This window comes from Beta vulgaris, chromosome 8 (assembly GCF_026745355.1).
Source record: "Beta vulgaris subsp. vulgaris cultivar EL10 chromosome 8, EL10.2, whole genome shotgun sequence".
Classification (NCBI taxonomy): domain Eukaryota; kingdom Viridiplantae; phylum Streptophyta; class Magnoliopsida; order Caryophyllales; family Amaranthaceae; genus Beta; species Beta vulgaris.
Genome location: NC_079209.1, coordinates 52,873,837 through 52,896,654, shown reverse-complemented (window position 1 = coordinate 52,896,654; position 22,818 = coordinate 52,873,837). Strand labels below are relative to the sequence as shown.

Genomic DNA, 22,818 nt, shown 5'->3' with positions numbered 1-22,818 from the left:
GGTGGGGGCTAGGGCTGGGGGGGGGTGACAGCAGAGTGGTGGCTGGTGGCTGTGGTGGTAGAAAAGAGGAAGAAGTAGAGGAAGAAAGACAAAAAATAATATTGCATAAATACGAAGTGTCTAGTAAATACAGGCGGTGGCAAATAGCGTAACATAAAAATAAATGACCACATAAAAATTGAGGTTAGATTAGTGGTGACTTTTCCCATCTTTCCTAACAAAATTTCAGATTCAGTTCGTACTCCAAGCATTTGCTTAAGATTTAAGGGAGAGGGAGATTGGGGGTGTATAGCTTGTGATGGGCCTATGGATGGGGCCCTATGTGAGGACAGACACAATGATTTCTTCTCATCTATAAATAAAGAAAAGAATAAATGGGCCATATATGTCATCTTACTCCGAAAGTAGAAAATCTGTGGTGCGGGGGTTTGGATGCTGCCTATGAGCCTGACTGAGAAATCCATGTTCCAAAATAATTTCAATTCTAAGGTTGCACTCCAATCCTAGAGTATCAGTGACACAATCAGCCAGATTGGCAATCAAAGATACTACTTTCCGAACAGAAAACAAAGATAAGTTCAATATTGCAATTTAATATCAACCTGATGATCACATTTTGCAGGCAAAACAATGAGGAAAAGAGAGTGAATTATTCAATGGAAGTTTTATTAATTTGTCTGAGTTCTGGAACGAAACTGTTTAACTTTCGCTTCAACGAGTAAATTGCGAGCACGTTGAAGCTTCCTTGCGCAAAAAGATCAATCCTTATAAAGCATTCAAAGAGGCCCAGGAAAGGTGCCATTCTCCCTCTGCTCATTCCAGCGTTCGACCTGCCAAAAGGTTTGAGAAGGGAAGCATTAATTTCCAAAAGAGAACCCTTAGTTTCATGTCTTTCCAGACATGAGTAACATTATACAGAAGAAACCAAAAGCAAAAGAAGTGGCAAAATCAGAAAATAAAAACTATATATATGATAAACCAAAAAATATCCAGGATGAAAAATTAATTAAAACATCCCTAAGTCCAATTTTGCAATTTAATGAACCACCTTTTTACTAGTTTTGTCCAATCACCATTAGCTTGAGCATTTCCACCACCACCATTTCCTGCTTCTCCATCATTGCCACTTCTAGAACAATTCATAGCCCTCCTCCAATCTGCTCTCATACTTCCTTTGCCCCCTATCAGTCGTTACCCACTACCGACCATGAAGGGTTGCCCCACCCAAGCAAAAGAAGATAAAATACCCAAAAATTCAAACAAACCCCCACCACCAAAATCCATCAATCCACACACCCAGCCGCTTACATTACCCAAAAAATATTTCCCCTTGTTTTTTAATAGTGCCTATTTGAGGAACCAACAACTTCAAATTGTTCCACCTTCGACAAACATGCTAAATATATATTCAGCTCCAGAGTCACCACAAATATTCTACATCTCAGGCCAAGTGGTCAATATCAACAAAAAAGGATAATGGACGTTGGACCTCCATTGTTGAAATGCAATATTTTGCCAAAATACAACATGCAAGATAGGCCCATAATCCACGAAGAATACTTCAATTCATTTGGATGCAAAATGGGAAGGAAAGAGGAGAAAGGGGAGGGAGAGGTGAAACTCCCATTTTCCCTCCAAATCTCTCCAGCTGTGGAGGGATGATGTTTATTAAAGAGGGAGAGAAGATGGACCCCTTCCTTCGCCCAACCCCTTATCCAAACAAGAAAATTTGTTCCCCTCCCTCCCTTTCTCTCCCTTTCCTCTTATCCAAAAATCTGTGAAGAAATTCTTTCAAGGAAAAGACTCCCAAAACCAACAGAAAACACAACGTTGACTTCAAGATATGCTTCCAGATAGAAGGGGTCATAGGTCCACAGGGAAAGGAAGAATACCCTTTGATCCATTTAAGGAAATCCAACAGAAAAGTAGCAAGTGAAAAAACAGTCAAATTAACAAGGCTTACCCATTCACCAGGACACAGGGCACGGTAGTATTGGGCAAACTTCCCACAAGCATCAGACTCTTCACCCTTTGCTGCTAAGCACCTGTTTTAGAAATCAATTTCACAATGTCAGGCAGGCATAATGTCATTTAATTTTTACATCCATAACCATATGTTGCATGAAACATTTATGCATCCATACAAACTCGTAGGAGGCACCAAAAACCTTACCTGTGGAACTCAATATATCTGGTGAAACAGTGTCTAGTTTGATTTGTTGTTGGAAATCGAAAATCAGCTGGAGCAGTCTTCAGTTCAATCTGAAAGGCAGAAAGAACACGTGAAAGATAAGTTTCAGAATACATGAACCTTAGATGAATCTGTATTCTGTTATCTTAGTTACAAGAAGAAGAAGAAAATACACATAGTATATAAATTCTTAAAAACTATGCAATTGAAAACCACCCTTTTGATACTTCATTTATCGAAGAATCCCCTCTTACAATTCTCTATTAGCAGAACCATCTTTTACAATATTCTAGTTTCTTTAAAAAAACACCTCTAAGAATTTCCTTCTAAAATGCACTAGTACTCGATTTTCCTATTTTGCTCCTCATACAAATTGGAAATACAGTTATTTTCTCACCGTATAATCCCCAGATTTAATTTCTTCCTTCCACTTAAATGCAGCTTCAGAACATAACCCAAGAAGAAACTCCACAATTTCCACTATTATGCATCAACTCCCAAACCGAACCCCTAATTTATTCTAATAAAAGAATATAGGTAGTTGGATTTGGGAATTAATGTATAGCAATTGTAACAATGGAGTTTATTTTAGTTAGTAATGGTCTAATGGAGTTCAAGATTAATTGCCTTGCAACTTGCCTTCATGTTCTATAAGAAAATTTTCACATGAGTCCTATCTTTTTGTCTCCTGTGCTTTGATTGTTATGCGTCAGAATATTGGGATGCACACAAGCACGACAAATTCTCCCCTCTTAAGAAAAAATTATGTGACCAACATTGATGATTAAATATGGAAATATTCACTCATATCCCCAATTTCCTGATCCAAATCATCTGACCCAAACTCACATGATCACATCTACATGGCCCTATTTGACCACCTGAATGATAATGTGATTAGTATTGAAAAATTATGATGATAAACTAATTGCCAATAGCTTCAAATAAAAATCGACTAGAACAAATCCAAAACGGAACCAGATGAGTCATTACCCATTTATGACCCGAATTGAATCCAATGGAAAATATCTAATTGGCATCTCTATCAATAATCACAGGCTGAGATTAAAATCAGGAGCACGATGAGGTTTCGCTGGGATTTAAGATTTTCCTGCTGGAGGAAGATTGAGCGAGAAAAAGAAGGTTGTTAAGTGGATGTTGTTTTAGTTTCGTTACTCAAAGAGAGAGATATACAGACACAATAACATCTTGACGAAAGAGAATAACAATTAAACAAGGAGGAGATTAGGAGAAAAAAGAAATTACAAATAAAGGGAGAATTTTTTTTCTTAATTCACAAATATTGGACAGTCAAAGGCATTTAAATTAAAACATTCGTCCAGGTAGTTCAGCCAAAAGAAAAAAAATCGAAACTGTGGTTATTGGGAAATGGATTTTCACAAATTTTTCTAAAATTTTAAATATTGAAGGATTTATAATGAGTTCCGCTACAGAAAAGGGCAGTAGACACAGACTATTAAAAATGTAACGACAAACTTTTAAAGGGAAAGAGAAAGACACAATTAGGCCTCTAAATAAGTTCTAATTCTCTCCTGTTAGCAAAATGTCCACAGAAAAGTTCTTCCCACTAATTTAAATAACAAGTATCCTTAGTCGAGAAACAGATAAATTAGAGTGCCAACGCCTGATTCTTGGATATGACACAACATGACATCTGAATGCTCCAACAACATGAGAACAGCATCAACCATGGCAACAACAAAAAACAAGACAGTTATAGTGTAAGTCTAACTAGTCACAATCAACAGAGAGGCGCATGAGACCAAGTTACATCCAACTGAAAGCTAGATACTCGAAGGAAGGATCACCTGCCAAGCCTTAGTAACATGGGTCAAGGCCATCTTGATTATATCTACTCACTTCTAAATTTATCTATCTCTGTCATGCAAGGATGCAAGCGCACAAGCTAATAACTGCACTCCATGCCTTTCGGTGCAAAGGTCCGAATAATGACAAAAATAGTGATATGGCCTAATCTCAGACTCAGAGCATAGTTCTGTACTAAAACAATGTCAAGGCAGCAATATTGTTCATCATACAATATCAAGTCTTCCAAATTTTCTTTCTTAAGAGGAAGATCAGAGCTACTGACCTACTGTATCCAATTTCAAGTATCAGATGTTCCTTGAAAACAGGGGATGAATATAAATCAAACAAAGATCAATGTTAATGCCTCTTTGCGAACTTCTAACGTTACTCACTTCACATTCATCAGACATCTCTAATCATAATGAGAAGTCCATGTAACATCCAAAGATATCCTCAAGAGTCAAGACTCGTCCAAAAATTGCCAAAAGCACTCACTTCACATTCATCAGACATCTCCAATCATAATGAGAAGTTAGTGTTGCATCAAACGATAACCTCAAAACTAATCCCAAAAAGTCCTTCCTCTGTTTATCCCTCCCCGCCCACCCAAAAAAAAAAGGAAGGAAAACCATCCAACAAGATCAAGTAATACGGATTCGATTGTGTAGTGATGACCACAATATACCACACAACATATTCCCAATGACAAGGCAATAAGAAAAATTATGAATGGACTATTGCAACACTAAGCTATAAAGTTCCCCAATAATATTGAGCAAAAGATAACTAATCAAGATATAAATACAAGAAGACTTGAAAGCAGGAAATGAACAAAGTAATAAATTTGTTAATGTACCCCAGTAAAGGGATTTCATTGATATGATTCGAGGTGATACGATGCATAACTGCATCTAGATTGGATCTTCCTGATTTTTAAAAAAGTGAAAGATAGTTTAGTGAATAAATTTTGAGAAGATGCTCATTGGATTATAAATAACATGTCAGCAGAAGTTTCTCTAACGGAGATTTGAAGCACTTATTGTTATCTACAATTCAAGTAAGTCCAATTACCACTCTCAAGATCACTAAATCCGCAATGAAGGAGATTCCTAAGAGGCACATATGATTAAGACTTGCAAATCTTAAAATTTATCGCTCCTACCAGCTTGATTAACACTAGCAAAGAGTTTCCAAAATCTCAAAGAACTCAAAGACTAAGAAGGATATTTTTCCCCTGAGCAAAGATCATAGTTCCCTAAGTCAGCACATACACACATACAAGGTGGCACATGTGGTGTCCCTGCCCTCATGCATGCATGTGGAGCACAAACCAGTTCCGGGCATTGCCTTAGGATCATGGAACACTTTTTAAGTTTTGCTAAAAACTTCCTTAAGTCTAAAATCAAGAAAAGTGTTGCCCTAGCTAAGAAGAAACTGTCTCCTTATCCAAGAAGATATAAGTAAAAAACTGTTATGTTCCTAGGTTTATCTCACATTTGTTTCTTAAGAAGAATAGAAAAAGGAAAATCAGACACATCGATGCGGGAGCAGCCTTCTTAGTTCTTACCACTACGAGATCTATTCCAATGTTATTCATAAAGGTATTTCACAAACAAAGCCTTCTCCTAGTCAGGTTACTCGGACAAGATGAATCAACCCCCAAATTAAATTGAGTTATCCTGAATATATTGCCATGGTGCCACCTCAAAATTTTACTCCTATTTTCCATCTATCCTTCAAGGTCCTTTTCAACCTTCATGCAGAGTTTATACCACTATCCACAAGTTTTTGCTATACTGATATCCCAAAACTAATAACAAGACACTATTCTTCTTCAATCTAGATCCAAATTTATACCAGTATAACCAAAACAAGTACAAACAGCTAAGGTACAATCCGTTGGAGCTCATTGTGAAGAGAACTCAATGTAGTGAGTTAATATAACATCGACAACAACTAGCGGCATCACCTCAAATTCTTCATCTCTATGAAAACACCCAAAGACCAAATCTTAACACCAGGACAAAATATTTGCTTCTAGGAAACTTCAATTAAGCCAACACAACTAGGAAATCATCAACATAGCGAGTTTCAGCTTACACTAAGTATCGACACCCGATCTTTAGCCTCGAAGTAAACTACTAAAAGTTCCAAAATCCAACCTGTACCATAAAAACCCTCTTCATACACCATCATATAGTAGTAACTAGATGTTAATCATTAAGACATCACCATCATTTGCCTCAAAATAATACATAATTATGCCAATCAATAAGAAACTTTAATAATGCTAAATTGCTACATAAATTAAAGCTCTAAGATATGGTTAATTTTGTAAAAAAATCTCATAATATTACCAATTTTTTCTTCTTTTCAAACATCACAAAATTTGAAACTTCGCTCATAACAGTCAAAAACTACGCAAAATGCTACAATTTACACGAAAAAAAAAAAACTAATTGTACCAATTTCATAACCACGAAATCGCTAAATTTTACGTTAACATAAATTTACAAATTCAAAGATTTCATTCAACCTAAAACGGAAAGAAAAATGTAAAAATAAATAATGACAACTAATTAAAATTGCGAATTTAAATAAAAAGCGTGAAATTTTACCTCTGCCATTTTCGATCAGATCAAAAGAAGTGAGAAAAATGATAGGAAAATTGTGAAAGAGAGAGAATTTGTTGATTGTTATTAACAGATGGAAAATGTATTTTGAATAATATTTATTTATACTACTATTATAGTAAATTAGTATTATACTCCTATAAGAAACCTTTAATGAGGTTGTTTAAGGAAAAAAAAAGGATTGGATGGGCCGCAAGCCCAAAATTCGGTAGCAAATAGCAAATAGCAAATAGCAAATTAGCAATAGTCATAAATGGGTTTAAGAGGCTCAACTAAATTTCGTATTTTCTCCGTAACAAAATAAATGCAACAAATAATACTCATTTTTTGCAATTCTTTTGTTATGAAGAAAGTAATAAAATTGTCAAATGGGTAGGAGAGTTAGGCGGGTTTCGAGTTCGTTTCTAGATATAACTCCACATTCCCCCCATCATATTTATGGGTTTTCCGTTTTTGTCAAATTAACACTATTTTTTGTTACAAAATTGTACGTACTTTGGGTCTGTTTTTTCCGTCTTACTTTCAATTCAGTTTTGTTGCAATCATTTCAGTTCAGTTCTGTTGCAATCAGATTAGTTTAGTTCAGTTCAACTCCAATTATCATTTCTATTAGTTCTAATTTAATTCATCTGATTTCAGTTTAGTTTAGTTGCAATCAGTTCATTTCAATTCTGTTCAATTCAGTTGTTTATGTCAAAACAAACCTTATGTAATAAAGAGTGGCTAAGAAGGTCTAAGTGCTAGTGTGCTACATGGAGGAATTCATTTATGAATTATGAGTTATAAGTTATTTTGTTAAGAGGTCAACTCAAAAATAGAATTGACAAATAGATTAACTTGTATCGGTTTCGTATTTGATTAACAAGTTAATAAGTCGACTTTTCTTGACCTTGAACCATTTATTAAACGAGCCTATAGCCCGTAATTTTAATTTGACCCGTTTATTGAACTCATATGTCATACATACACATACATAAACTAAATAAATCGGATGAGTAACTCAATTCATCATCAATCTTTGTACAAAAATTAGGCACAAAAGAACAAAAAACAACCAAATTACAAAATGTAAATTAAGTAGAATAAACAAAAAACACTTTAAACTATTACAAATCCAAATGTCATGTTGTGTGGATTTCCAAGCTTAAGGATACACTCATAGTCTTGAAGAATTTGTAATCAAACATTCATGATCATTCCAACTCCAGTAGTATTTTCCCAAATGTGACATACTATTTTGTGTTGGACGATCAGTTTTCCGGTTTCTCAAACCGGTGGTGTGTTCGAGAGCTCATCATGTTTAGCTCTCCTTTTCGCTTGGCAATGATCTTAACGATCTTTGCCTTGAAAAATCAAAATCTGCAGGCGGCACCCCAGTTTCATCTGGTGGATTTCAGCGCGCCCAGTTTCTCCTATTCTAAGGAGAAACACACGGTACTCTTGCGAGAGAGTCCTGAGTCACTTAGGAATGTGACTCTTTCACAGTTCATGAGCCCAGAATCCCACGCGTCAGACGTTCGTTGGGATTGCTCATGCGGCGAGATGCAAATCTTGCCTTTGGTTCATTGTCCAGATCGTGATCGATATTTGCTTCTCCTATCACATCCATTAGTCATTCGAGTTTTGCTTCCACCAGTGCATTCATCGACTAGCGGCGCAATCTTTCTTTGGCGACTCTTAATCAGCTTTGCTTCTTTATGTTTTTTAGGATATGTAAGAGCTCATAAAGCTCTTTTAGATTTCCTTTTGTTTTCGTGTGGTTGTATTAGCTATATGTTGTACTTTGTTATTTAATCAATGCACATTTTCTTGATGTCAAAAAAAAAAAAAAAAAAAAAAAAAAAAAAAAAAAAAGACATACTATTTTGTATTTCAAGAACAGAACTCCCTGACAAACAAACTTACTGGTAAAACCATAAAAGCCACACAAAACGAAAACAATTGTTTATGTCATCAGTTTTACAACTCTCAACAGTTAATGTATTCTGCGGTCAAACTACCTGATAATGCGAGGAACGAAGTTAGTAGTCATCACATGCCAATACAAAGATTACAGTTCATAAATAAATCCTCCAGGGTAAAGGGTAAATGAATAATATTGAACTTTGAATCTTATAGAACATGAACATTAGGATCTTACATCAGCCTGAAGAAGCTAGGCAGAAGGAAGGGGAAGGGAGCTTTTATCTGATGCAGACGCGCACGTAAAGAGAAACTCTTACAGCTTTATATCTATAGCTCACTCATCAATGTAAAATAAAGTACCTAAATACAACCACCATTGAAACTGCCTTATTCTACAATACACTGATAGACTTATCAAAGAGCCTCACCACACTTATTGCAACTTGGATCTTCAATGTTCTACTCTGACCCGAAAAAATCTTTTGTTAGATCGAACCTTAACGCCTTAATTTGAAATTTTCAGGTTCAGCCCCATGACCAAATCCTTAGGACATTTGAAATATAAGGTGCTCAGTTTTTTCAATGCTCATGGTAGACTAGAGCATGATTCTTTTTCTAGCCTCCTATAGGAATCGTAATGTCATTGCTGCCAGCCATACTGCTGATTACGATTTACGTTAGAACCTCGGCCAGTACCTGAACCACCATAAGGACCACCTTGCTGATAATTCGGCGCACCCCCTCCATAACCACTAGCCCCACCACCACGTGGACCACTTGAACCATAGGGCGGGCCACGTCCTTGCTGTGGGTAGGGGGCATTTCCATAACCTGCTCCGCCACCTTGACTTGCACGGTTAGGATGATTGTATCCTCCACTGGGATTTCCACTCTGGGAGTATCTGTTGGGGCCTCCAGCAGCGGCTCCTCGAGCCTTTCCATAGTGATGACCTGGCCCTGCAGGAACTGATGATTGAGAGCCATGCATGGCTTGGTTAGGACCAGGCCGCATCTGACCATGTGTTTGACCAGATTGCTGAATGGGTGGAAGACGAGTATGTGGTGGTGGATGCTGTAGCTTCTGACGTTTTGCTGCTTCTTCATGCTGTCTTTGTTGTTGGCGTTTCTTCTTTGTTTGGAATTCATGTGATGCTTCATACTTGGGCAAACTAATTTAGCACAGAATTAAGTTTTTGCTTAGAGAGTCAAATTAGTTTAAAAAAAGTCAGTGTAAGATGTGAGTGACATGGGATTCAAAAAAAAATGAGGGAACATAAAAACCTCTTAGGATCACAAGGCAACGGATCAGCCCAGAAGTACTCGGCGTCAAGAGCATCCTTTGCACAGATCCTCTGTTACAAATCATGGAGAAATAATGAGAACCAAAGAACATGCAAAAGAAAGACTAGTGGCTCATCAAACGAAAGAAAGCTAATAAATTACTGTAGCATACTGCAAATCACATGACAACCGTTTTTTTTCACTAATACTCTCCATCCCATATAGGCCTTCCCACTTTCTTTTCAGGATGCCCTAAACCCCCAATACTCCTCCATTTCATATATTGAATACAAAATACATCATAACCTCTAATCCTACGTTGATGCAGCATTTTTATTGCTGATACCTATACTAAGAAACAAATTCTATTGGCTAAATTGCCATATAATTTGAAAATGAGAGGATATCATTCTACTCTCTTGATCTCATCAACCCTTCTTCTTTTTTCAATCCAATACTTTCTGTTACTACCTTCTCTTTCTCTATCCACTTCTTCTTCTTCTTTTTTTCCAATTGCCATATAATTTGAGACAGAGGGGATACCATTTTTCTATTCCTCTCACGATCTCATCGACACTTTTTCTTTTTCCCATCCAACACTTTATGTTCCTACTCACTTCATATTTTTTTCAAATTCTGAATTTCACGAATTTTCTTAATCTTCACACTAATTAAAAAATAGAAATTATCATATGGGATTGTAGGAGTATGATACAAAAATCTCCATCTGATCAGCAGAACACAAAGGGTTAGTTGATTATTTCCTTCTTAAGCAATTTGATTATCAGTATTCCAAGCAACGGATAATAAGATTTAAAAGATAGGTAGTCTGCCACTTGATACCTGTGCCGGATCAAGCGTCAGCATCCTCTCCAGCAACTCCAAGGCATGGCGATCAAAGCTGCCACGTGAAAAAAAATTGGAGGAGAAGGCAAAAAAATTAACACATGCTTCGTGGCTTTTATGGCATTAAGAACGGAGAAAAAAATATTCAGCTTACTGTCTAAAATACTCCCGTAGGCGTCTCTTCATTGGCCTGTTTGGCTTGAAATTGGGATACCAAGGGAGTTTTGTAACCCCTGGCCAGTTGACCTCATCTGGAGCTCCACAAAGCTCAAAGATCTTATTTATTTGCTCAGGCTACAATATTGGAATATACAAACAGATCAAACCAAGCATCAGATTGCTCAGAATGAACAAGGTTCTAGCCAGTAGGCAAACACAGCTCGCCAAATATCTCAGTCAACAGTGCAGTTAAGAACCGAAGGCATCAAATAGTAGAATGACATGAATCACTGCTTAGAATAAGATAAAATGCAGCAAGGTACTCGTGCTAGATTCTGTCCTGAAGTCAATATGATAGGCCACTACTGACCCAGCAAGACAACCAACCACCTATGCCTCAAGGTTACAAAATTCATCTACTTAATTCTGCACAGAAGTGGTGAGTTAGGAGCAAACAGCCTTGGGTTCAAGACCTGATAAAAGTTAAGGATCAATATGAGAACAATGGAAAATTAACACATAATTTACAAGCAGTGTATTGGTTCTCAGATCAAAGATAGGAAGCCTAATATTTATATTTGAAAAAAAAAAAAGGAAGCTTACACACTCACAAGTCACAAGAAGAATAGATTCTCTAACACAACAATGAATAACAGTATAACACATTCCAGTAACTCTGAATTGACTAGTGAGATTTGCTCTTTTTCAAGATTTTGACATGCATTAGCAAAATCAACCAACATAAGTGACACAAGCCTCAACAAATGCCTTCAATTCTAATAGACCAGGCACAAAGTCAACAGCCAATCTTAAATATTGACAAAATATATGCTCAAATTTCTGCTGAAGTGCATGTTCTCACAAGTCACAACAAGAGCCAAAGTAAGACTACAAAAAAAGATAAAAGAGTTGCAGAGTAATACATGATGACGGAGTCTCTTTAATATGTTTACATAGATTTACAGTCAAAGGTACGAAATGGTGGTGGCCAATGTAGATGATTCGTGTACATTAAGCACGGAGCAAAACATAAAAACATCATTATTATAAAGCCACAAAGTATATCTAAGTCTGTTTGGCAGGCAAAGCTATTGATTATCTCATTTTCCACCACTACCACCCCCCCCCCCAAAAAAAAAGAATCCACAGAGAGGTAAGCAAGACTTAGGCCTGCCTCCTGTTCCTCATTTCTTTCTTTTACCTCATCTTTGCCAGGAAATACTGGTTTCCCGTGGAGCAGCTCCGCAAAAATACATCCAACTGACCACATATCAACAGCAGGACCATACTTTGTGCTACCAAGCAACAATTCTGGAGGTCTGCTTCAACAATAATGAATCAGAAATTACCAAGAAAAAATTCCAATAGAAATGTAAACGAGACTCAAAAAATACGATGGAGGATATAGATAACCCATATGGTCATCCTTCAAATCAACCACACACCTATACCACAAGGTAATAACACGATTGGTTAGATTCCCATTATGATCATTTGAAAAAGAGCGGGCAAGGCCAAAATCTGCAAGCTTTAGCATACCCTCGTTGTCTATGAGAAGATTTGAACCTACAGCATAAACATGCAACATTATCAGGTCCAAATTCTTAACTTAGTAAATGATCCTAAAACAAAGATCTGGTACAATGAGACCTTTGATATCACGATGTAGTACTTGGTTTACGTGACAATAGTGAAGTCCTGTCAAGAGCTGTCTCATGTAGCACTGCATCCACAAAAATTTATAAGTTATAACTCAACTCAGGACTTCCCTCATTAAGAAATTCAGAAAGATTATGGCATTTGTTACAGTACCTTGATCTGTGGAACTGAAAATCTCATACCAGGACGATCAGCAAGACCAGTTAAATCGTGATCCATATACTCAAAGACCATGTAAATGCCACCTTTATATTTATTGCCATCTGCAGCAAGCATTTGAAGATTGCATAGTTTCAATCAATTAGAAAAACAATAACGAAAACAAAAGATTATAAACACACTGTTTACACAGAAGATATCAAATGAGAAACACAAAACGAAGATCTAGTTAATAACCTGGCCTCCCTTGCTCGTCCTTTTCAGGGCCTGTAAAGGGGCATGCAGTTAATGAATCAGTATACCATGCCACACATGCATAAAAATGAACAGCAAAATTTCGAGGAAGACAGTAGTGTTAATGACAGGAAAAAAAAAGCAGGGCATATTACCAGGAGAAGTTACAATCTCCTTTAGTTTGATCACATTTTCATGGTGCAGCTTCTTCAAAATCTTGATTTCACGGATGGCAGTTATTGGAAACTGAAGCAGAAGCCATATTTCATTACACAATATGTGAGTAAATTTTGAGCACTGTATAACTACCAAGTTCACTAAAGGAAATTAACAGAAATAGCTTGCTTCCTCAATGCATACCCCTTCTTTTTCATTGTCCATTCTTATTTTTTTCAAAGCAACAATTTCTCCAGTTTCAATTTCTCTAGCCATGAAAACTTGCCTGTGGTTAGGGGGCAGAGAAAACATTATCAGATCATTCTGCCATTGTATGTAACATAATTACATAATGAGAGAGCAATTTAACAAATATCATTTCAAGTCAACAGGAATTTCGCTCAGGATAAGGACCACATAATTCGTATAGTGAGTAAAATGCAGGCCACTGATTCATACAAGCATGAAAAGTACCAAGAAAATTTCAATTGCCAGACTAAAACCATCAGAAATTTGTGGGGAATTTTAGGATTACAGACCAATTGCTATAATTCACACTGCTTCAGTAACTGAGATACTCATAAAAAAAAATCGCTGATGCGGTCGCGATCGCGGTAATGGATGCGTTATTGCGGAAGCGGCTTGTATCGTATGTGCGGGACAAATTGCAGCTAACGCCGCGTGAATTTTCTCAAAAAATTCACATACAAGGGATTTATCATATTTGCAAATTTATAGTCTAAAAAGTATGTCTTCATCATTATTTATGAAACAGCTCATATACATCCAAACTTAAGTTCTTCCAATAATTTATTCTCCATTCTTAAGAGTGTGCATGTTGTTTTCCTTACTTCTTGTGCTTTTTCTTTCGTCGATTATGTCATATAAAACAACGAAAAAAGAACGATTTAACGCGGCGATTCAAACGAAAGACACGACGAGGACGTGATCTTTGTTGCAGCATTCTAGAACGAGATTTCTCGGAATGACAACTCCCAAACTCATAACAGAACTGCCGTTATGTAATGGAACGGGATGAGTTTTAATTTCATCCTGATACTCCTTTAGACAAGAAGAGACATACAATCTGAATGACCCCACTCTTTGCCTGATCCCTCTAATATATGGTTTCTTCATACAATACATTATACTTTCCTTAAATCTAACTTTTCAGCTCAGTTCCCTTAGATGGCAAGGTTTTGAAAATGAAGATGCTTGGGAAACTGGAAAGATCATGTTCCAGACAATTTCATGCTTGATTAATACGGAAACAATTGAGGCTTCCGAGAAGAAATACATTTTGGAGATGGGAAGATCTTAGGTCCCATAAATTTCCGTGCTTCATAGTTCATAGCTTTCATCTACTTTCTCCTCAAGTCTTCTTCTACTTTATCCTTCCAGCATAATGCTCTAGCAATCGTCCATCCTTCCCTTCTCTTTTGTTAGGCATAAGTCAAGTGGAAGTTTCACTTGAGTATGAGAATCCATTACAATTTCACCTAAATTAATATGGGCACATCAATTTTCTAAAAAAACCCATCTTGGAGTTATAGGCTTATAGCCCACCAGCTATCAGTTGGCAGATTAACCAACCAGACTCTCACTAGTATATAAATTACAATAGCCGTTAAACAACACATAAAAATTTCTGTGCTTTTTTTTGGCTGTATATAGCACTTATATAATAAGGGCAGAAATTCAAAATTAGGAAATCAAAACAATATAATAACATAAATATCGCACCTTGAATGTTATTTTACAAGTAAAACACGAATTAAATCGTTTATCTGCCACAATTTCAATTCGAATTATACAATGCACACTATAAGAAAGCTACTCAATTATACGGCAGAAAATCAAAATTAAGCAATTGCAAAATCCACCAATTAACAAACACAAACCAAAACATAAATTTGAATTAGAAAAAGGCGGAAAAAAGAAATTACCCATAAGTTCCTTCTCCAATTTGTTCCAATTTATGGAAACAATCGACGCTTCTAGAACCCCATAATGGTGATTCATGTAGGTTGAGTTGTCCTGGAGCTGCGACCGCCATGATTCGCAGAAGAATTGCCTCTCTAATGAAGGAGGAGATGAAAGAGAAAGACGGAAATTAGGGTTTTTCTTATTATACAGATGAAAATTTTGGGAATGAAAGAGTGACCAAATAGAGAAGCTAGAAGAAAAGATGAATTTCTTGTATAAATACCTTTGCCCTCTTTTTCCTTATTGTTTGCCCTTTTTTTATGGTTTTTGAAATTATCCAAGGTTACCTTGGAAGACTAAAATTATGTGGAATCCGGCCTTCCTTATGTTTAATGTAAATTAGCATGTGATTATTATAAATATCCGATCGGGTCGATTCAATCCGTGATTGAGGTAATTCAAATCGGTTTTTGGGATGTTTGATTCGTAGTTTACGTATATTTCGGATCGAATATTCGCAAGTTTTCAGATAGGATAGCGGTCGGAAATTTTCACTCTATAATATCCGATCCGAAATATCAGAAAATGTCCGTTTTCAAGGTCGGATATCCGAAATATCCGATTTAAAAACTATTTTATGAACATTTCCTTTGAAAAATTCATTCTTTTTTTTAGTTTTCGGATATTCGAAATTCCATCCGATGTTTTTAGTTTTCAAATATTTGAGATTTCGGATCGGGTCGGATTATACGAAATGAACACCCCTAGTGATTACCGATTGTATATCTATATGTTTTTTTAAAGGGGATATTTATACGTTAGGCATTGTTAATAAAATTTGATGGTATCCAATCTATCTAATTATACTAATATATTAAAAGGCATATAAGATATAAAGATGTGACTTTAAGGGTCTGTTCTCCCCAGCTTATTTTCAATTCAGTTCTGTTAAGTTCAATTTAGTTCAGTTTAGCTCAGTTCAGCTCTGGACAATACTTTTATTCTCACATATCACTATTCAGTTCAGTTCAATTCAATTTAGTTGTTTTATGCCGAAAAGAACATGCCTTAAGTCTTATATACCAAACTATAGTCACTAAACCAAGTCACATATGATGTTATTCACTTTAAAGTAAAGTATTAGTAAATGCAAAAATTCTTAAAAGAAACGGTCTAATTTTAATATAAAAATAGACCGAATCACTAAATCGATGAAACTAGTTATCAAAAGAAATTAACCTAGTCACTATTAAGCTAATTCTCTTTCAAATATTGAGCTTACCACTGCCTAATTTTAATTTAAAAGTAGGCGGTCTCTTACAAGACAAACTCTAGTAAATGTTATAATTGCTTGGGATACAGTCTAAGGATAAAAACTAATTTATTAATAAATACTATGTGATATTTTATTGTTTACGATTGGTCCAATAAGAGGGTATGTATGCATGGTAACTGGTAAGGAGTGAAAATGGGAAAAAAGTACGACGTTGAATGCGAGGTTACTCTCCTTTATCAACAAAAAAGTATTGAAGTTTACCATTTAAGTTTTTCCCACTTGTTTTGATGCAGGTCAACAATTGTTCTGTGTTGGTAAATTTTGAAACTCACTCTATGTTTGCATGGGATTTGATATTCAAATTCGCAAAATTCATTTTTAGGTTAGGGTATTTTATAGAAGAATGAGGGGTCTGAAGTGGCTCTTGTTTGAAAAGGTACGCTTTTGAGTCAAATTGTTTGGAATTTCAATATGATTATAATAAAAAGATAAGGATACTAAAAGGACATATATTAAGATGGAATTTTGAAAATACCTTGAATGATACAAGTCAGAATGATATATTTGTAAGATTGGAGTTGTGGATATTGAAAAAAAAAAGAATAAGACCAATTCAAGTACGTCAATTCAGACATGTGAAATGCCCACCAAAAGATGTACCGAAAAGGGTATGTAAAATCGTGATTATGATAAATTTAAAAGAATTCATGAGCAACAAATTAGCTTAGACGATATCAGGACAAATCTAAAGAAATTAAGTTTGCATAGGCACATATTTATTTAGTTTCTGATAGGAAAATTACTAGAGCCCTTGTGAAGCAAGAAAGAAAAAGAAAATCCCAACTCACGAAGAAACTCTAGTCACTCGAACAAGATTATCTAGAAGTAGAAATCACCACATGGTGTGCCCCAATATTAATTAAGTTGTGGTGAAAAAGATTTGAACATCCAACCATGTAAGTGGAAGGTAGTAGCTCTTTGAGCTCCCATATGTTCCTCAATTAGCATACACCATGGTCCATGAGTGCATAGCATATACGGAGACAACTGCGGGAGATAAAACCTTTTAACGTTGTTGATGATTCTGCTAATTCAACACTCAGTATTATGAACACCAATTGTCTAGAAACTAATCTATATGGACTTTTAACTTATGCATCTAAGAGCTAATACCTAAAAAAAACTACGATAACAAATTAGCAACTGAAAACAATTGCAAAATCTAATAAATGCCACTTCATCTAATTTTGCTAAACATGCTATTTTTCCTGTAATTAAGAAATGACTTTGCAGCAAGCACTAGTCATTAGATCTGGATAAAGCAACCCAAATCATGTGAAAAGTTTCATTTTCACTGCTTCATTCTCTCTACTTTCGTACAAATTTGGATCATAAGATCCTATAAGAGCCTAAGCCTGTGTCACCCAAAACCCGGGGACTATGAGTGGCGCCAACTGCAGGAGATGGACCGTTACTATTGCTATGAGTGGCTGTTCCTTCCATTGCTTCTCTTCTGTATGTGCCAATGCCATAATATGACTCATTGTTGTGGTATAGAGAAGGGTGCTCGATTTCTCGATTTGGGTATTCACCACCATAGGGAGCTGGCATTACACAGAGTCACAGTCACAGACACATAAGAGAGAGAACCATCAGCAAATTCAAACATTTCCCACCAAGAAATTACATTTTTTTCCTTTAAAAATTAATAGTCAAGAAAAATAACCTTGGTCTCTCTTCTCCATATATGGTACTTCTGCTCGTAGGATTTTTGCTTCCCTTTCCATGCTGACTAAGTTTTTCTCCATCTTCTCCATATGTTCCACTAGATCCACGTTCATGCTCTTTTCATGCTCAAAGGCAGAACTAGACAAATAAATTCACTACAATAAGAATCAATTTTGATGTCGGTGTAAAAACACGATCAAAAGGTGTCATGACAATTGCAATGCAATCCAGGAGATTTATTTAAAGAGGATATGGTGATGAGATAAGTGATGAAGTCGGCAAGATAAAGTAGCTTCCAGAATAATGAAGATCAAGCAGAAACCAGAAGTTGCATAATTGAACTCTCAAGGCGTCACCACGCCTCATCTAGTAGATCCTACATTACTGAGAAACAGGTATGATTGTTGGGTATGGATACTTATCTACGTGATATACATGTTATGTTAGGGCCCAGAATTTCAGAGACGGAGATGGTACCCTAAGATAGGACATGGGTCGGGAGGCATGACATTTATGAAGATATTCCTGATTTAGAAGACTCATCTCATATGCCTTTCATGTAACAAACAATTACATAGAAGTATATTTGAGGTTGACTCGTTTGCTAGTTCTTGTATACCTCCAACCTCAGGAACATTTACGAGAATGTATTGTGTAAATTTCTTGTCTGGAACCTTGTTTTTACACTTTAAAAATTAGAAGTATGTGTTTCAAGGTAAGAAATTACATGCCCTTGTTATAGAGTGAGTGTCCAACACGAGTATCTCTATTATATAAGGGAAGAGGAGGGGGACACCAAAAATGGTAAACACTTTTATACACTTAAGTAACAAAATACGAATTCACTATCTACGTGATATACATGTTATGTTAGGGCCCAGAATTTCAGAGACGGAGATGGTACCCTAAGATAGGACATGGGTCGGGAGGCATGACATTTATGAAGATATTCCTGATTTAGAAGACTCATCTCATATGCCTTTCATGTAACAAACAATTACATAGAAGTATATTTGAGGTTGACTCGTTTGCTAGTTCTTGTATACCTCCAACCTCAGGAACATTTACGAGAATGTATTGTGTAAATTTCTTGTCTGGAACCTTGTTTTTACACTTTAAAAATTAGAAGTATGTGTTTCAAGGTAAGAAATTACATGCCCTTGTTATAGAGTGAGTGTCCAACACGAGTATCTCTATTATATAAGGGAAGAGGAGGGGGACACCAAAAATGGTAAACACTTTTATACACTTAAGTAACAAAATACGAATTCACTATCTTTTACCATTATACCCTCAATTAACGAAATATTTACATCATCCTTGATTTATTGGTTTTCAAAAAACAGAAGAAAAATATACAATGAACTTTATGAACAATTTTTCGTATATATTATTATGACCTTTTATTTGTTTTCGCACACCTTGCGTGCATACAAGACTAGTACAAGATAAAAAGAACAGTCAAAGCAACATAATGTAGAGTATGCTATGAACCATTTACCTCAGCTGAGACCTCACTGAACTACACAGTGGTGTAATATCTCAATTCACTCGCTCTAAGCTAAGTCAAAGCTATAGAACTTTCATCTGTAGGCATGAAATCTCCACAATGTTCCAGTTTTAACCATCAAACTAAACATTTGGGAAACTATGCTAGAATAAGGAGGTGAAAAGAACAGTGACAGCACGCAGGTAAAGAGAAAAGTAGTTTACTTTAGTCAGCATAATCGATACCAGGCAGCAAGACCAGTAGAGAAGTCATGTCTTATACTTTTCATGACATTCACCAGATGCCAGCTATTTGGTGCCATCACTTGCTCAACTTAATCACATACAGTTATATAAATCTTTTGATGAACATGCTACTTTCTGATTTACTATATTACCAATACATAATAGACAAGAAAATTATAACTTCTCTTCAATATTAAGCCACAAACAGACTAGACACTCACCGTAGACGTTGGTGCTCCAGCTTCATACTGTCTAATTCTGAGAGCATATCAGGAATCCTCTTGATGTCAGAATGCCACTTCTCAAGCTCCTGACTAAGTAGCTGAATCTTTAATGTCAGCTCTTGTCTAGCCCCTATTAAGCTTTGTACCTCCTGGTGTGCCTGCTGCAAGTCCTTCTTCACACTCTCTCCAGCTTTAAGGCCCAGCTCCATATTTGAAAGTTTATCAAGTAAAACCCGAATTTGAATATCACTTTCTGTCTCAATGCTTCGAATGTGTTCCCTGAGTCTATGTATTTTCTCAACAGCCATGGCACGATCCTGTCTCATAGCTGCTATTGATGCCGCCAGTCTCCGATTTTCCATTACAAGATGATCTATTTTTCTAACCTGTGCACCTACATCAGGATCTAGAAGGTGTTGACCAGCAGGAGCACCAATTCCAGGGGGTCGGCCATGCCGAATCATTCCAGGTGCTATGGGATGACCTCTTCCTGACATTCTCCAAGTAATCGGCTCAGGCTATAGCAAGGTTATGATTTATGATAAGTAGTATTGCACAGCCAAGTGGTGCTTCTGCCTTCAGTGCTACCAGCAACAAGAAAATTCATCAATACAAGACAGAATTCATTAAGCTTGAAAATTAAATCTCTGTCAGCAAAACACAACCATAAAATATATACAAAATCTGCACAGTTCCGTACTTAATGAAATGTGAGATAAACCTTCTGCTTTAGACAGAACAAGATATTCAGAACATGTAGCTAGGACAACAAGGGTTGAGTGCATTCAGGTGAAACACTAGAAGGTCCAACTTCAAGCCCAATCACGAGTATAAACATCAGAATTCAAGAAGAAGCTGAGTAGCTGAAAACTAATACAAAAAGGATTGTTGTCCGTTGTCACTGTGTAACTCCAATTTACAACACATCTTTTCATATAATTTAAGTCCTAAGCAGGACAATAGAAACTTACCACCTTAAAACTACTGTTATAGTCATCTATTCGAATTGATAAAGCGACTATAAGTACATTAACAGAAACCCATCAACAGATAATTCAGTTCATGCAAAGGAAAAAGGATTGTCAGTTTCTAGTTCTTCTTTTATCAAACTTAAGCTAAAATTCTAAAGAGGCAACCAAGATAGAAAAGCTCATATCATGTTTCAATGTACTTTAGACCTATGAATAAAAGGCCCATGCATTTGTCTAATGTTTCCAACTAAATAACAAACAATCAGCCATCATCAAGATAGTTTCTTTCAAGTTTCAATTTCATCAATGATTCTCAGCTAAAATTATAATGATTGCATTTGCTTGTTCAAACTTTTTTAATACACAACCATAACCTAGAGATGGAAAAAGGAGAGTTATCTCTCCAATCTTGGTGCTACTTTATATAGAAAAAATTGACAGTCAATTAGCCCAAGATAGAAACAATCAAGATCCAAAACTATGGAGCCCAAAGGGTTTGTCTACTCTTCGACACGATTCCGTTGCCTGAATCTTCTTTTTAAGTGCAATGCAAAAGAAAACAAAAGATTGATAAATGGATTTTTCAACAATATTTCTACTAGCTAGACAATCTAATATCCTCATACATGAAGAAAATTACTTACCAAGATCATAAGCTATAATAACCACTACCGGGGATGACAGGTCATTCATCCCTGATTGAAAAATTGACATGATGAAATTAAACAAGAACAAGTGAACACAAATATGCGTATCTACAAATTGTAACATAAATTTTCTTATCATTTAGTTCCATGAAACAAACAAACATGAATTAACAAGTTATACCAGAAATTCATTCGAATCATAAGTTTATAACATGTAAATTATCCCTAAAAACATGAAATAACATATATGAGATAAAGAAAAAATAAGTTGAATTCATGAAACAAACAATAACAACTACATAAAACCAATCGCATGAATTATCACATCAAGTAGATCTTAAAAATCGCAATTCCACATCAAAATCCGCAACAAAACAAGTAGATTCATCTAAGGAACAAAACGACAACCTGTAATTCGAGCTTTGGAATTAAGGTATGAGTGACGAATTTGCGTATGAGAGGTTCTAAAGGAATTGAATATGCGTCTTTTGGAGTGTTACTCTACGCCTGTACCTATGTAGTTCCTCCGTTTCTTTTTACTCGCTACACTTCTTATTTCACGGACTCCTGGGCAATTTTGGGAGAAGAGAGAGGTAGAGAGTAAAAAGAAAAGGGACCCATGTGCAAGGTGAGAGATAGAGAGAGTTTATTGCCCAAAAAAGAAGTGTAGCAACTAGCAAGTAATATGAAACATCCATATATAAGAAGTGTAACAAGTAGAAGTGTAGAGAGTAAAAAGAAACGGAGGAAGTAGTTTAAGATTTTTCTTTTGATGCAAAACACTCGAAAATGTTGACTCTAAAAGATTTTTTTTTAAAAAAAATTGAATTCACGAGTTTATAATAATTTATAGTATATCGAAAATTTGTTATGACTCTGAATATGAGAATCTTTATAGTAGACCTATGGTACACCCAACGCTATTTTCAGCAAATGAGCAAAATCAGCAAATGAGCAAATGAATAAATGAGCAAATGAGTAAAATGAGCAAAATGAACAAGCAATTCTACTCATTTAAGAAAATGAGCACACTTTTACCCAAACTTTATCATTTGCTCATCATCTTCTTCCTCAATTTCAGATCTGGAAATTTCTTTTTTTTCGCGAATTTTAGATCTCCATTGTTGTGTTTGGAAGGAAGGAGGTGAGAGAGAACTATTGAAACAACAACAACAGAACAACAACAACAACAAGAGAATAACAACAACAACAGAACAACAACAACAACAGATCAATTGAACAAATGAACAACAATGAGC

The 22,818-nt window shown here is 35.9% G+C and overlaps 3 protein-coding genes across 5 annotated transcripts; all 3 read right to left on the bottom strand.

The window, feature by feature from the left end:
• Positions 1-448: 448 nt before the first annotated feature.
• On the bottom strand, positions 449-6,799 carry LOC104901776 (cytochrome c oxidase subunit 6b-2). Its single transcript, XM_010689389.4, has 4 exons — positions 6,640-6,799; positions 2,174-2,262; positions 1,964-2,045; positions 449-830 (listed from the first exon to the last, which is right to left on the bottom strand). The coding sequence occupies exons 1-4, from the start codon at positions 6,646-6,648 to the stop codon at positions 777-779; spliced, it is 234 nt and encodes a 77-aa protein (XP_010687691.1). The 5' UTR covers positions 6,649-6,799; the 3' UTR covers positions 449-776.
• Positions 6,800-8,732: 1,933 nt separating this feature from the next.
• Positions 8,733-15,269, bottom strand: LOC104901775 (cyclin-dependent kinase C-2). The gene is made up of 13 exons (XM_010689387.4): positions 15,247-15,269; positions 15,000-15,209; positions 13,258-13,339; positions 13,053-13,143; positions 12,901-12,930; positions 12,658-12,767; positions 12,496-12,568; positions 12,291-12,411; positions 12,047-12,164; positions 10,841-10,980; positions 10,684-10,741; positions 9,841-9,911; positions 8,733-9,728 (listed from the first exon to the last, which is right to left on the bottom strand). Exons 2-13 carry the CDS (start codon positions 15,107-15,109, stop codon positions 9,200-9,202), a joined length of 1,533 nt encoding a protein of 510 aa, XP_010687689.2. The 5' UTR covers positions 15,110-15,209; positions 15,247-15,269; the 3' UTR covers positions 8,733-9,199.
• A 2,038-nt stretch (positions 15,270-17,307) lies between these two features.
• LOC104901774 (protein FLX-like 4) lies at positions 17,308-22,116 on the bottom strand. 3 transcript variants are annotated; one of them, XM_010689384.4, is made up of 4 exons: positions 21,968-22,116; positions 19,939-20,525; positions 17,982-18,121; positions 17,308-17,859 (listed from the first exon to the last, which is right to left on the bottom strand). In XM_010689384.4, exons 2-4 carry the CDS (start codon positions 20,436-20,438, stop codon positions 17,645-17,647), a joined length of 855 nt encoding a protein of 284 aa, XP_010687686.2. In that variant the 5' UTR covers positions 20,439-20,525; positions 21,968-22,116; the 3' UTR covers positions 17,308-17,644. The 3 variants fall into 3 exon arrangements, with proteins under 3 accessions (XP_010687686.2, XP_010687687.2, XP_048490642.1); XM_010689385.4 differs by having other exon boundaries at positions 19,939-20,517; positions 21,968-22,080; XM_048634685.2 differs by lacking the exon at positions 21,968-22,116 and adding an exon at positions 21,557-21,952.
• Positions 22,117-22,818: the final 702 nt, after the last annotated feature.